The 14,121-nt window shown below is 48.8% G+C and overlaps 1 protein-coding gene across 1 annotated transcript in view; it reads right to left on the bottom strand.

Moving 5' to 3' along the window:
- The window catches only part of FAM3B (FAM3 metabolism regulating signaling molecule B), a 66,077-nt gene extending 55,526 nt beyond the window's left edge, over positions 1–10,551 (bottom strand). Inside the window, exons 1-2 of the mRNA XM_019962909.2 lie at positions 10,412–10,551; positions 4,857–5,000 (exon numbers count right to left, since the gene is read on the bottom strand). Coding sequence (XP_019818468.2) covers positions 4,857–5,000; positions 10,412–10,430 — 163 coding nt within the window. The 5' untranslated portion in view covers positions 10,431–10,551. The remainder of the gene's footprint in view (positions 1–4,856; positions 5,001–10,411) is intronic.
- Between the last annotated feature and the right edge of the window lie 3,570 nt (positions 10,552–14,121).

The following is a 14,121-nucleotide window of genomic DNA, read 5'->3' as shown; positions in this document are numbered from 1 at the left end:
CTGTGATTTGGTGGCAGATCCACTAACAAATGCTGTTACTGGGGAAGTTAATTACATGCGAATTAATTACATTGTAATTACATTGTAATTAATTACATTAATTACATGGGGAAGAGCGTTTGCTTGTATCTCCCCAGGAGAAGGTCTAGAACCTGTGTGGATTCCAGCTCGTAGAGCAAAACCAAGCAGAAACAATCAGTGACTCCAGGCAACCTGATCATGGCTATGTTTGCCCTGATAACCATTGCAGTGAGTATACTCCTGACTTTGGCAGAAGCAAAGAATTATACCTATTGAGCCTATGTACCTAATTCCCCCATTGCTAAGGCCTGTTAATTGGGGTGAAGGATCTATCCCTATTTATGTTAATGAATCCTCCTGGATCCCTGGTCCAGAAGAGAAGCGTTTGCCTTTCATAAAAAGGAAAAGGGGACTCCCTACAAGAGTACTTTGGGTTTTGACCCTTGGCTTGTTTGCCTGGGTGCTGACCAGGCCTGTCTTAATCTATCAATGCGGGCGTGGCTTTCCGTAAATTCTTTGAACAGAAATCACACTAAGGCTCAACAGTATTTGCTTTCTGGATTGAGCTTTGGATATCGAGAAACTAATCAAAATAATCTACCACATCAGATAGACCCATGTGAGAACAGACCCACATGGGCCAACCGACAAGACCAAATACAATGGGATACCTGTCGCGGGACTGAGGGGGTGATCTGACTTAATGGTTCCTATGGAATTGTCTGGGACTGGTCCCCTGAGGGGTATACAGTCTCTAATTGCTTACACCGTAACTCACCCTGCAATCCTTAAAAGAAGTTGCATTGGCATGTATGTGAGTGCAATCACACTACTATTACTACACACTGAGAATACCCCATTATCTGGCCTGGCAGTGGCATGACTTCACCACAGCCACAGCTCGAATCAGGGAGGGCTCAGACATAAATATGGAAGTTGGCCATAAGCCTGAAGAGATATCGAATTTGGGATGGAAATTATTCTCATTCCACAATTTATACTCTGTCATTCAATACATCAACAAACTGGACGTTTTATACTCAAACTTGTGTCTGGGATCCATATGTGATTATTACTGGCACTATAACTATTAACAAGACAGAAAGGGACCTAACCTGCCAGGATTCCAAACTATATACTTGCTTGATTCAACTGTAACCATTCCTATGTGATGTTGCGCAGATATTTAGGAGTCTGGCTGCCAGTAACTCAAAGCAGGCCTTAGGAACTCTCCCCTGACATGCATACTTTGCTCACAGTACTAAATACCATTTTGAAAAGATCCAAGCGTTTCATTGGGCTCCTTATTGCTGCCATAATGGTCATTATTGCCATCACTACCACAGTGGCAGTGGCAGGAGTAGCTCTCCATCAGATGGTACAAACCACCACTTTTGTGCAGGAGTGGCATAAAAATGCCAGTTCCGCTTGGGGAGCCCAAACTCATACAGATGAGGAGATTAACAACAGGTTGGTGGATGTAGAAAGGAACCTATATCCTGCAGTGCTACTCTTAGGGGAAGAAGTGCAAAATCTTAAATTACAAATGCATTAAAGTGTGACTGGAACATTACTACTTTCTGTGTGACCCCCCCCAGGAATATAAGCAATCTGAACATACCTGGGAAAATATTAGACAACACTTGCAGGGCTATATGGCTGACAACGTTACTCTAGATATTAAACAAGCAAAAATCATTGGCATGCAGCATGCTTCTCTTAGACTACTACCAGGAACAGATATACTTCAAGGAATAGCAAAGGGCCTTAAATCATTGAGTCCTCTTGAGTGGATCAAAGGTATCAGAGGTGGTCTCATTAAAACATTACACGTGCTTTGTTGTTTCACTGTAATCTTCTGTTTAGTCTTCAGAGGCACATGAAAGTCCTCCAAGAACTAATGAAGAAAGAAGTCGTGAGATTGACATATGTTCTGCTACAAAAACAAAAAGGGGGAAATGCAGGGGTTAATAGTCAGCTACCTGTTACTCTGGCTAAGTCATGAGAAGAACACCATAGGAAAAGAATAAAAGTGAGATAGAGCAATTAAGTATAATCTAAAGAAAACGTACATCGGGCTGATTAGTTGGGCTCGTCATGCCTTGCTGAGCTAAGGAGGAACATGGTGTGGACCTTGGAACTCCGGGTCAGTGCAAGTTCAGAACGCCGCTTGCGGAAACACTGATGGTTCTTCCGATGTTCCTGTGAAGATTGCTGACCTTGGCTGTGTGATGCCCTTGGTACTAGGAGGTAACATAAAAACACAGAGAAGAGCACTAACTCTGGGACTTGACTAGGGGCATGGGAACCTTATGTTACCTAAAAACCAGATACTTATGCATACTAAGAGCTCAAAAAAAGTGATGTGGAATTGGCCAGCAGGGCCCTTGATCCTAGAGGTCATGAGTCCCCTGGTCCCATCTTTAAAACTTTAATTCTGTCTCTAGTTTCCTTTTTCCAAACTGTGTGTTGACCACTTTTGATCCCTACCTGCTGCGCTGGCTGCAGCAGGGGGAGGCAGGGAGGCCAGAGGATGAAAACCTGCCATCCAGGCAGATTCCAACCACTGCCCAGGTTCCTGAGCAGAGGAGACTGGCTCTAGAAAATAAGCCAAGTCAGCGGGACTTGCCCATGCATGCAAAATCACACGGATATGGTAGGGAGGCTACACCCAATCTACTGACAGATGGTGTGAACCCAGGGAGAGCTGGATTTACAAAGGGAAGGGTCAACTTCGTGGAATTCCAAAGCCATGATCAAGGGCCTCCACAGCTATGTCAAGAAATGGGCCATTTTAAGAGAATAGGTAATGAAGTGGGAAAAGCCAAGCCAGGAATGAAGGGGTGGGAGCCCACGGTGGTGGATGCAGATGGTCTCACTCCAGGGCCTTGGCCATAGGGTTTCAGTGCTCAGAGCCCCAGTTTCAAGGTTCATTTTGCTCAGTGCCCGACACTGACCTCACACCTCCACGTGATCTTCCTTTGCTGCTGATTCTGAGTGGATGTGTCACTCACAGTGGCCCGTAGCCTTGGGGACTGAGGAATGTAGGTCAAACTCTGTGCGGAGCCCAAAGTAACAGAGGATTCCAGGGCCCTGAGGCCTGCAGGAGTTGTGCTCTGTCTTTGAACCTGGTCCTGAGGCCAGGAAAGCATCCTCTACCCACCTGTCTGCCAGGCACAGAGGGGCTCTAAAGGTGGCACCTGGACAGGGGGCACCTGTCCCTGGGGAGCATCCATTCCCCCAGCCACACTGTGGATAACAGCCCAGACTAAGTGTGGCCGCAAAGCCAGCCTGACCCTGTGGATGATGCTGTCCCCTTTTAATCTTTTATCCACGTAAGAAATGGAATATTTCCTGCCATATCAGTAAACAAGGATGTCACAGTCATCAGCGATTGCAGCCCTCCTACGAGAGCCGGTGAGCCTTGAGGGAACTCAGGAAGGAAAGAACACCTGCCATCTTTCAGCCGTCAGAATGAAGCCACTTCCTACGGTGAGCTCTGAGGAACTCAGGACACAAAACAGGATACTGGCCCCAGAGAGCTGAGATGCAAATAAAAGGAAATGATTTCAGTGCACCTAGATTCTTGGGTGCTAAAGTGCTAAATTCCTTAACTTGGGATATTTGGTTCTCTTTAATTAACCATCATCTTTTGATGTTCAGACTACCTGCCTTTTGTTGCAAAACTTCTATATATACTGACTCCTCCCCTTGCCTCCTCAGAGTTTCTCTCTCAGAGCTACTTGAGATGCTGTCTCCTGGACCTAAAGTCCTAAAATTTCCCACCAAATAAAACATAACTCTCAACTTTTAGGTTGTGAATATTTTTTAAGTCAACACATGTGAGCATCAGACTACGAATCACAAGATACAACCTCCACACTCTGGGTCCATCAGACTCCTGAGCAGTCATGAGTTCCCCCAGAGCAGAGGCTCCAAGCCAGTAGGATCCAGGACACAGCTGCTGGCTTTCAGCACTACCTTTGGTTCCCAATAACTCGACGTGCTTTGTCACGAGGGAGGGTGACAGGGCTTCCCCTTTCCCCTGGTGGGAATCAGAAACCACATGAACTAGCCCACATAAAAAGATCAGGTTAGAGGCAGCTCCTGGAGGCAAGCCCTCACCCAGAACAGACTTCCCATTTTGTGTAAAATCGGAGAAAATGAGAAAGTCAGCCCTTTGAAAGCAGATCCATTCCCTGAACATTCAGGGTCTCCCCCAGCGTACTGGCCTCATCCATAATCCACATGCAATAAAATCCATCTGATTACAAGCAAATTCACTGCGAAAAATCCTACTTAAAATAAAAACACTTCAGTCATAGTCAATACATAAAAAGTTCTTTTTTTTTTTTTTTCTGGCCACAAAAGGTAATTAAGTTTGAAAAGGAATGATTTTTATAACATTTTAAAATCATTACCTGGCTCTTTATATGTGTGAAAATTAATTTTGTATCATTTATTTCTGTTAAAAATATATCAGCTACCTGTTTACAATGAGATTGTGGAAAAAGGTACAGATGATGACTTCAGGGTCTCACACATTTTCCAATGTAACTTTTAGTGGATATTTTGTAATTTCACTTCATCCCCAATTCCAGTGTGAATTTTTAATGCATCCCACATATAAAGCTTGTTTTCCTAACATCATGGCGTGCTTGGGGTCTCATGGGGTGTGAGCAAGGCAATGGAGTGGGAACTATGGGAGAGGATTCTTCCTCTTCCTCCTCCTCCTCCTCTTTTTCATCAACATAAATGGCAGTAGAGACCACAGCCCAGTCTCACCGCTGCAGCAGGGCTGCAAGTCCTTGCCTTGACCCCACCGTGGTACCCACCTTTGAGGACGGGCCTCTTGCCAATGCTCTGGATGCTGTAGACGGCGCTGGACAGGTGCACGTCTGGGATGAGTTCTGCCAGCAGGTACCCGGAGTACCAGGCACACAGGGAGGCGAAGATGAAGAACACTGCCTTCAGGGTGCCTGTGGACAGACAGATGACAAGATGCATGTGGGTGCCCCCACCTGCTCTCCTGACCCCATCCAGGCCTTCCTGATGGCACCCTTGAGTCTTAGCAGAATGCCCCATGGGAAATTCCTCAGGACGGTGGGCTGGCGAGGGCCTGGGGCCACTCAGTGGAGCCCATCAGCTTCTGAGCACAGCTGCTGAGGGGAACAGGATTGGGTGAGGTGAGCGGGTGACAGGAGTGGGATGTGAAGGCAGTCGGGCTGAGGTTCCCATCTGCTGCTATGCTGGGTCTCAGAGCTTCCTCCCGGGCTCACATCAAGGGCTCGTCAGGCAGCCCTGACGGCCTAAGGACAGACGAGGCCCTTCCCTCCAGAGCCCATGGGACTTAGGAAGCTCCTGGAAGCAAACAGAAACCCAGCGGGTGGCGGAGGCACCCTGGTGTGTTTACCGTGTCACCAGTGCTGAGGGTGGTACCTGTGCCTGTAAGCAGGCAGTCACCCCTGTGACACTGGAAATGGTCCCAGACTGTCATTATCCTCAGGCAAGGCTGGAGGGACACTCACGGTTCCTGGCGAAGGATGTTGGTGAGTTCTGCTGCAGGCCACAGGTGCGAGGCTTTGCACAGATCACACGGAAGTGGAAGCAGAACCCCGAATCAAGGTCACCTCTGAAGCTGACTGAGCCCCTTTGTAACCATTGCCAAAAGCCCCCTGATCATTACTAACCAGCTTCCCGACTCCCAGTTAGACAAAATGCCCACTCCAGTAAACACACTGTGCTGTGCTTAGTTGCTCAGTCATGTCTTAACTCTTTTCGACCACGCTGACTGGAGCCCGCCAGGCTCCTCTGTCCATGGGGATTCTTTAGGCAAGAATACTGGAGTGGGTTGCCATGCCGTCCTCCAGGGGATCTTCCCAACCCAGGGATCGAACCTGTGTCTCCTGCATTGCAGGAAGATTCTTTACCACTGTACTACCTGGGAAACCCTGCATTTGGCTGGTCCTCCTGATTTGTATCCTAAAGGATAAAACTGTAATCACAAATATAGTGGTGCTTGCGGTGTTTCTGTGAGTCGTTCCAGCAAATTACAGAACCCCACCCCCTACCCCGACCCAGGAGTTGTGGGAGCCCCCAGTTTTGTAGCCGGCTGCTCAGAAGTGTGGGTGGCCCCTGAGGCTGGCATCTGAAGGCAGGGCAGCTTTGCAGAGGGCACTGCCCTTAATGCCTGGGCTCTGGAGCCTCCTGTGGATGGTGGGTGTCAGAGGTGAACTGAATGGCTGGACACCAAGTCCATGTCAGAGGACTGGTGACTCCCCACCCAGAGCCCTGAGCAGAGACCAGTGGGTATTCCCCAGCCCCCTTTCCAACTCTCCAGAACCCAGCCCTGGGTATCCTCTTTCTCTGGCCATGATGAAATGCAAACCTCTGTCAGTCTGGCCGTGTTGAGCCCCGGATCTCAGCTCCCTCCTCCTTCCTAGTACCTAGAGATTCCCTTCTCCTCCGCCCCTCCCCCGCCGACCTGTACTAACATGGGGTAGGTTATATCCATCAGTGTTGCAGGTGCTTGCGGAGGGGTGTGTCTGGTTAGCTTAGGTAGTCACCTGGTGAAACAGGGCCCTCTGCCTCACCTGGATCATTTAGTCTTTTTTCAAGTGCATAATTTCAACATCAATTCCCTCTTTTTTCCAACCATGCAGTTTCTGAGACGGTTAGAGCATAATGCAGAGAAGGCTTCCTGCTGGAAAATGACTGAGACAGTGTGGTCATTGCAGTCCCTGGCATAGGGACATCTCCAAGCTGGAAAAACCAGCCACAGAAAACTCAGTGAGAGGCCAGGGGAAGCCGGCATGCTGTCCCGGAAACCCCTGTCTGTTCTGAGCTCCAGCCGTGCTGACCCGCTGCCATGCTGGCCTCTCCATCTGCACCCTGGGGGTGAGTTTGTCCCTCTGCCCCCACGGTGCCCACCTCCAGACCCCTGGCCATCTGTTCCTTCAACGGCCCCCGCGCGGATCTGTGGCCTCCTGGATGTGGCCTGCACGGCCACCCTCAGGTCAGCACATCAGCGCTGCCCACCATGTTTCCCCTCCAGGTCTGTGCTGCACACCTGGGATGGTGCGAGGGTCACAGGGTGTTCCAAACAGGCTGCTAGATGCGCCCTGAGTGAACCGTGTGATGCGACTGCTGGAAACATGGATTCGGCGTCAACAGAGTCTCAGGTTCAAAAACAATAGTTCACTGTGTCCCGTGTGTCAATTCACAAACAAGTGTCGTACTTGAAGAAAACTGGCAAAGCGGAGCTTATTCAGATCTTCTCAATGTCACACGTGAGATCTTTGAGCAAAGGGTTGCTGTTTGGTTTGGAGGAGACTGAAAGGGAATGGGGTGCCACCTCTCTGATGCCTTCCCACTCCGAAGGGAGGCATGGTTTTGTTCTCAGGTGAACAAGGACAAACCGGTGGCAGTGACAGGGAAGATAATGAAGAGAGAATAAAAGCCCAGACATCCTCACGTGGAGAATCATGAACTTGGAACTCCGGGGGAGGGGTGCAGCTGCTGACCCCCAGGCCAGATTTCCCACAGTGGCTGGGAGGAGCCAGGATCTGCAGCCAGATCCCTCCTGGGGAGGGAGGGCAGACCCACAGCATGCACTGGGACCAGTTTACGGTAAGATGAGGCATGAGCAGGTGGTGGAGCTAGCACCTGGGGCCACGTGGGGAGCATGGCTGAGGATTCCTCTTGGGAAAGGTGGGGGCTCAAGACCAGCCCCGGTGCGGGGGGCGGGGAGGTGGAGGTCTACCCCAGCAGGAGAGGTCCAGCACCTTCAGACGTGGAGGAGGAGACAGAGGAAGTACACAGAGTCCAGGAACTTCTGTGATTCTGTGACCAGGATCTGGTCTTTCCTCAAAAGGCAATAAAGTTGTCATCAGCCCACAGACATGTCCTGAGCACTTCCACCAGCAGTCACCCGTGAGCATTAGAGCAAAGGCCATCCTGGGCACAGGTAGGAAGTTGGAACTTCCTCCTTAGAGACCCTCTGTTAGGGCACATGTGTGCATGCCCTACCCTCGCCGCCCTCCCTCAGATTCTCGGGTGTTTCAGGCTGGCACTGACCACTTAGGCTGGAGGACAAAGCCAGTGCACACTAAGGCAGGATACTGGTGAGGAGGGTCTCAGGATCCCCCTGCCCATCCAATCCTGAACCTACAAGAGCACTCTCAAGAGGGATTCCTTCCACATCAAGTGGACTAGGATGCTGTTTGTCACTGGCAGCCTCCCCACGGGGACCCACATCCCCTGGACCCCGGAGCAGCCACACCTGCACTTCTTGTCCTTGAGAGGCTGGGGGCGCTGAGGGGTGGGTGAACCAGACTTGGATTTCAGCAGCTTTGAGGCTCCAGGCCCTGCTAGCCCCAGTGGCCACAACTGTCACAGTCCTGTCAATGAGGCTTTTTGGCAGTAGGGCTGGGAAGTGTCACACCTGAGCATCTTGGCAGGTTTGCAAGGTAACCCACCTTTCAGAGTTCACCCGCCAGCGCCCTTACTTTTAAGGAATTGGGATGACTGCTCCAGGTGGCTGCCCTTCTCCTTCAGTCTGGGTGTCCTTCCTAGATCCTTCCTAGAGCCCTACCCGGGGCAAATCTGGGGCTTGACTGAAGTGTCTAGGGAAATGCTACTTCCACACACTGCCAGATCCTTAGCTAACAAAATCAAAAGTGGCATAACCTTGACCTTTTGTGAGTATTCTCTCTGGCAGCCACACCCAGATAAATGCAAACTCGGTGTGACCTCAAAGCTTGACATGAAAGGACCACATAACTCACAAATGAATCACAAGGACTGCGTGTGAAAAAGTAGTAGGTGGGGGGAAAAGCAATCTAATAATATTCAATTATTTTCCACCCAGTCAGCAGCAAAATCATACGATAAGTATATACCAAATAACATATTGTGCTCAGATGCTCGGTTGTGTCTTAGTTTTTGTGGCCCCATGGACTGTAGCCCACCAGGCTCCTCTGTCCATGGAATTCTTCTGCAAAGAATGCTAGACTGGGGTGCCATTTCCTCCTCCTGGGGATCTTCCTGACCTAGGGATTGAACCCACGCCTCTTTTGTATCTGGCATTGACAGGCAGATTCTTTACCACTAGCGTCACCTGGAAAGCCCAAGTATATAACGTAGAAATAATGAAAAAAATTCTTCCAAAATGGCTGTAATAAAAGTCAGTGCCCCAAGAGATATATTTTCCCCCAAGCAAATAGGTGCATCGTCTCACATTTATCCGGCAAGCCATGCAAGTTACCCAAAGCAGTACTGTTCGTAGGAAAATGGTTTTGTAGAAAGCACGGATATTTTACACAAATACAATAAAAATCTTAAAACTGGGCTTTCCTACATGTTGGGCATGGAGCAGAAAGGCAGTGAGTGGGACTCTCTGCAGTGTGGTCATACAACCATAAGCCTCTCAGGGAGGAAGGAGATCACCTGCCACCCAGGGATGGAGGGCTGACCTCTGGAGAGTCCAGGAGAATGCTTTTGATCTTTTCATTTCTTCCCACTATGCTGCCATACTCTGGGAGGAATCTAGATTCCTCAGATTATGGAAGAAACAGCAAAATCGATTAGAAAGGGAATGTGTGGCAGGAACCAGAGGTTCACATGGACCCCAGAGTGCCTGAATTCACAGGCAGGTGGGAGGGCGAGGCGCACAGAGGCCACTGTTGGGAAAACCGAGTGCTAGGAGATGAAATAGTGTCTTTCCTACTTTTTCCCCAAACCTTCTGCAGGCTCAAGTAGTTTGGAGGTGAGGAGTGGGGAGTAGGGAGTCTTATAAAAAGATGCTACCAGAACTGTCATAAAAGGGACAATGGGGCCTTCCTTGATAATGAGCCCCCACTTCCCAGCCACCCGCAGACAGGTGACTTAAAACAGTCTCAGTTTCTGCACTTTTCATAATTCTCTGGGTTCGTCAGGTGGACCTGTGGCTCAGGATCCCTGGCTTCAGCCAGAGGGACCCCAAGTGCAGTTCACAACGGCCTCTGACCGGCTCGGGCGGACCCCTCCCCGCTCAGGAGCGAGGGGGCACTTGAGCAGCTCCCGCCTAAGGGCTCACTGGGTTCCGCTCCAGCTGCGCTCAGCCACCGCCTGCTTTCCAGGCAAAGCGTCACAGTCACTGGTTCCCCCCTTTGCTCCGCCCTGCACGCCGCTAGGGCGGTGGGGACAGGCGGGAGGGTGGATGAAACCTCAGCCCACTCGCGCCGCGGCTGGATTCGCTTCGCGCATCCCTGATCCCGGAAGAGAAGACCCTCCTCGTGCCGCCCCCACCTCTGGCTCCGCGTGGCAGGTCCCGGGAAGGGCGAGGGGGCGGGCGACTCTCCAGTGCCGGGGCCCCCCTTCCCGCCTCCTTCCGGTGGGGGATTGCACTCACCGGCAGCCACGGGGCGCATTTTCCAGGTGCGGCTCGGGCCCTTCTGACCCTTGGCCGCAGCTCCGGACGACCGAGAGAGCTTCTCGAGGGCTGGACTGACCACTGGGCGACACGCCCTGGGGGGCAGGCCAGCGGCAAGGAGGGCGGGCAGATGCGTGTGCTGGTGTGCCAGGCGGGTAAGGGCGGGGCAGGTGAGCGCGGCAGGTGCGCTGGCGGCGCCCTGGAGCTCTGGGTCAGCAGCCCAGGCTGACTAGGGGATCAGAGAGAACCAGAGGGTTTTGCTCTGAAGGGAGGACGCCCTCCCTTTATGGTTGGCAGCTCTAGACCCCAATTAACGTCTCTCAAGGTCAAGAGACTGCCAAGATAGCCATATTCTGAGTTTTTAAGATGTTCCACCCGAATCCAGGTTCAAAGTCCAGGTCACCACAGCCACTGTTGTAAGGCTCTTCACTTCCTCCAGAAATTTCTGCCCACTGCTGTTTGCACAGCCCAGTCTCCTGCCTCTTGCTTCCTCCTTGACTCCGGCAGTTGATCGTGGAAAACAGAACAATGTCCCAGGCCCCGTGGTCAGGATGGCAGGGCTGCAGGTCCTTGAATTTCCAGGAGGCCAGGCATGCTTGAGCGGGAGGCCAGCAGATGTTGGAAGTGAGCTTCCCAGAAGACGCACCATCTCCAAAGAGAAAGAGCTGCTTCTCACCCACAGATGGCTTGCACTCCAGATATCCATCAGGTTGTAGGGGCTTTTGAAAGTCATGGTGGACTCAGACTCCCAAGGGCAAGTTAAAGCTCCAAGGGCAGTTGGTCACTTTCGTGGAAAACAGAGTTCCCAAGAGGCAGGGAGCACCACCCTCTGCATCTATTGGCTCCTGAAGTTCTGCTCCCCTAAGAAAGCCCAGAAGATTCCAAAGTACCCTGGGTGGTGGTGGGGGGCCAAGGAAGCTTGGCTGTGACCCACCCAGAAGACAGGGGTCTGTATTCCTTCTCTATTCCTTCTCTAACTCCTCCTCTGGGACTCCAGCTTCCCTGGTAGTTCAGCTGGAAAAGAATCCATTTGCAATGCAGGAGACCCCAGATCAATTCCTGGGTCTGGAAGAGCCACTGGAGAAGGAATAGGCTACCCACTCCAGTATTCTGGCCTGGAGAAGTCCATGGACAGAGGAGCCTGGTGGGCTACAGAGGCAAACCGTCCGACGCGAGTGAGCGACTTTAACTCACTTCACCCCAGGACTCCAGAAGGGTAACCGGCTTGAGCATGGCACATTTCAGTCTGGATGCTTTTCTGAGCTGCTCTATGGTGCTACTCAGAAGTCATTTCCCAACTATTCCTAACAACTACGCTAAACACTGTGCATCAGCTCATTAAAGGGAGTGTGGGTTTCATCTCCTCTTTGTCTTGAGCTCACCTCATTTCAGAGATGGAGCTTTTATCTCTGAGTTTGCTTTCATTTTAAAAAAATGTGGTCAAAAGTGCTCTTAACAGAAAATTTATCACTTTTTACCAAATTAAAATAAATGTACACTTTTAAGTGTACAGTTCAGTGATGTTAAGACTAGTCACATTTTTGTACAACAGAACTCTAGAACATTTTTATCGTGCAAAACTACAACTTTGCTCCTATTAATCAACTTCCCATCCCCTCCCCACTAGCACCTGGTAACCACCATTCTATTTTCTGTTTTCAGACTTTGAGTACTTTGGATATCTCAGATAATTGGAATCATACAGTGTTTGTCTTATTACGACCAGCTTATTTCCCTTAGTATAATGAACCTGAGGTTTATCTGTGTTGTAGTATGAGACAGGATTTCAGTCCTTTTTAAGACCAAATACTATTATCATATGTGAAACAGATCGCCAGTCCAGGTTCGATGCATGAGACAGGGTGCTCAGGGCTGGTGCACTGGGATGACCCAGGGGATGGGGTGTGGAGGGAGGTGGGAGGGGGGTTCAGGATGGGGAACACATGTACACCCATAGCTGATTCATGTCAATGTATAGCTTTGTCAATATTCATGTAAAGTAATTAGCCTCCAATTAAAATAAAAAATTAAAAAAAAGACCAAATACTATTCCACTATATGTATAGGCTACATTGTCTTTATCTGTTCGTCCCTTGATGAACACTTGGGTTGTTTCCACCTCTAGGCTAGTGTAAATGATGCTGCTATGAACATAGGTGTGCAAATATCTTTTCAATTCTCTTGGGTATGTACCAGAAGTGGGATTGCTGGATCATATGGTAATTCTATTTTAATTCTTTTGAGGAACTACCATACTGTTTTCCACAGTGGCTGCACCATTTTACAGGCCTAATAAGTCCATTTTACAAGTGTTCCAATTTCTCTGCATGCTCACCAACATATTATTTTTATTTTATAGTAGTCATCCTGAAGGATGTGAGGTGATAGCTCATTGTAGTTGGATTTCCATGTCTCTAATATATCAGTATTGTTGATCATCTTTTCATAGCTTGTTGGTTATCTGTATATTATCTCTGGAGAAATGTCTGTTCAGGTCATTTGCCTATTAATAAATCTGGTTGGTTTTGTTGTTGTTGAGTTGTAGGAGTTCTTTAAATATTCTGGACATTAACTCATGATCAGACATATGGTTGACAAATATTTCCCCCAATTCATAGTTTTAACTGTGAGGACTGTGCCCTTTGATGTGCAGAAGTCTTGTTTGATGTAGTTTTTATTTGGCTCATCTACTTTTCTTTTTGTTGCCTGTGTTTTTGGTATCATACCCAATATATTATTATCAAATCCAGTGTCAGGAAACTTTCCTCCTATGTTTTCTTCTAAGAGTTTTACAGTTTTAGGTCTTGAATCCACTTCAAGTTAATTTCCTTGTACATGGTTTTAGGTAAGGGTCTGATTTAATTCTTTTGCATGTGGACTAATTCTTTTGCATGTGGACTTTCAGTTTTTCCCAACTCCATTTGTTGAAAAGACTTCCTAGTCTGTTGTTATGCCAGTACCACACTTTTTGGATGACTGCTGCTTTATAATAAGTTTTGAAATCAGGAAGTGTGAGCCCTCCAACTTTATTCTTCTTTTTCAAGGTTATTTTAATTGTTCAGAATCAACTCAAATTCCATATGATCCCAAGAATGGATTTTTCTATTTCTGCAAAAAGCAGAAATATTTTGATAGGAATTGCATTGAATCTGTAGATTGCTTTTGTGTAGTATAGGTGACTTGTGTGTGTGTGTGTGTGTGTGTGTGTTAATTGCTAAGTTGTGTCTGACTCTTTGAGACCCTATTGTAGCCTGCCAGACTCCCCTGTCTGTGGAAATCTCCAGGCAAGAATTCTGGAGTGGGTTGCTATTTCCTTCTCCAAGGGATCTTCCCAACTCAGGGATCAAACCTGGGTGTCCTCAATTGCAGGAAGGTTCTTTACCGTCTGAGCCATCAGGGAAGCCCATGGGTAGCTTAACAATATTAAACCTTCAGATCTATAAACACTGGGTGTCTTTTCATTTCTTCGTGTCTTCTATAGTTTCTTTTGTAGTCTTGTACTTTCCAGTGTACTTAGTTAGGTTACTGTTTGCTTTCAGTTTGCTGTAATCACCGTACTCCAGACCCCACTCCCGATTCTCACACTGTCTATGAGAAACTTCCTCAAGTTCTCCTTAGCAACACAACATAGGTTCCATGTCTGGGGAGCTGTACTAAGGAATTTTCTTTAAAGAAGAAATGCCATGTAC

The sequence above is a fragment of the Bos indicus genome, chromosome 1 (assembly GCF_029378745.1).
Source record: "Bos indicus isolate NIAB-ARS_2022 breed Sahiwal x Tharparkar chromosome 1, NIAB-ARS_B.indTharparkar_mat_pri_1.0, whole genome shotgun sequence".
Taxonomy (NCBI): domain Eukaryota; kingdom Metazoa; phylum Chordata; class Mammalia; order Artiodactyla; family Bovidae; genus Bos; species Bos indicus.
The sequence above is the reverse complement of the archived record's forward strand: the minus strand, read 5'-3'. Positions and strand labels throughout refer to the sequence as shown.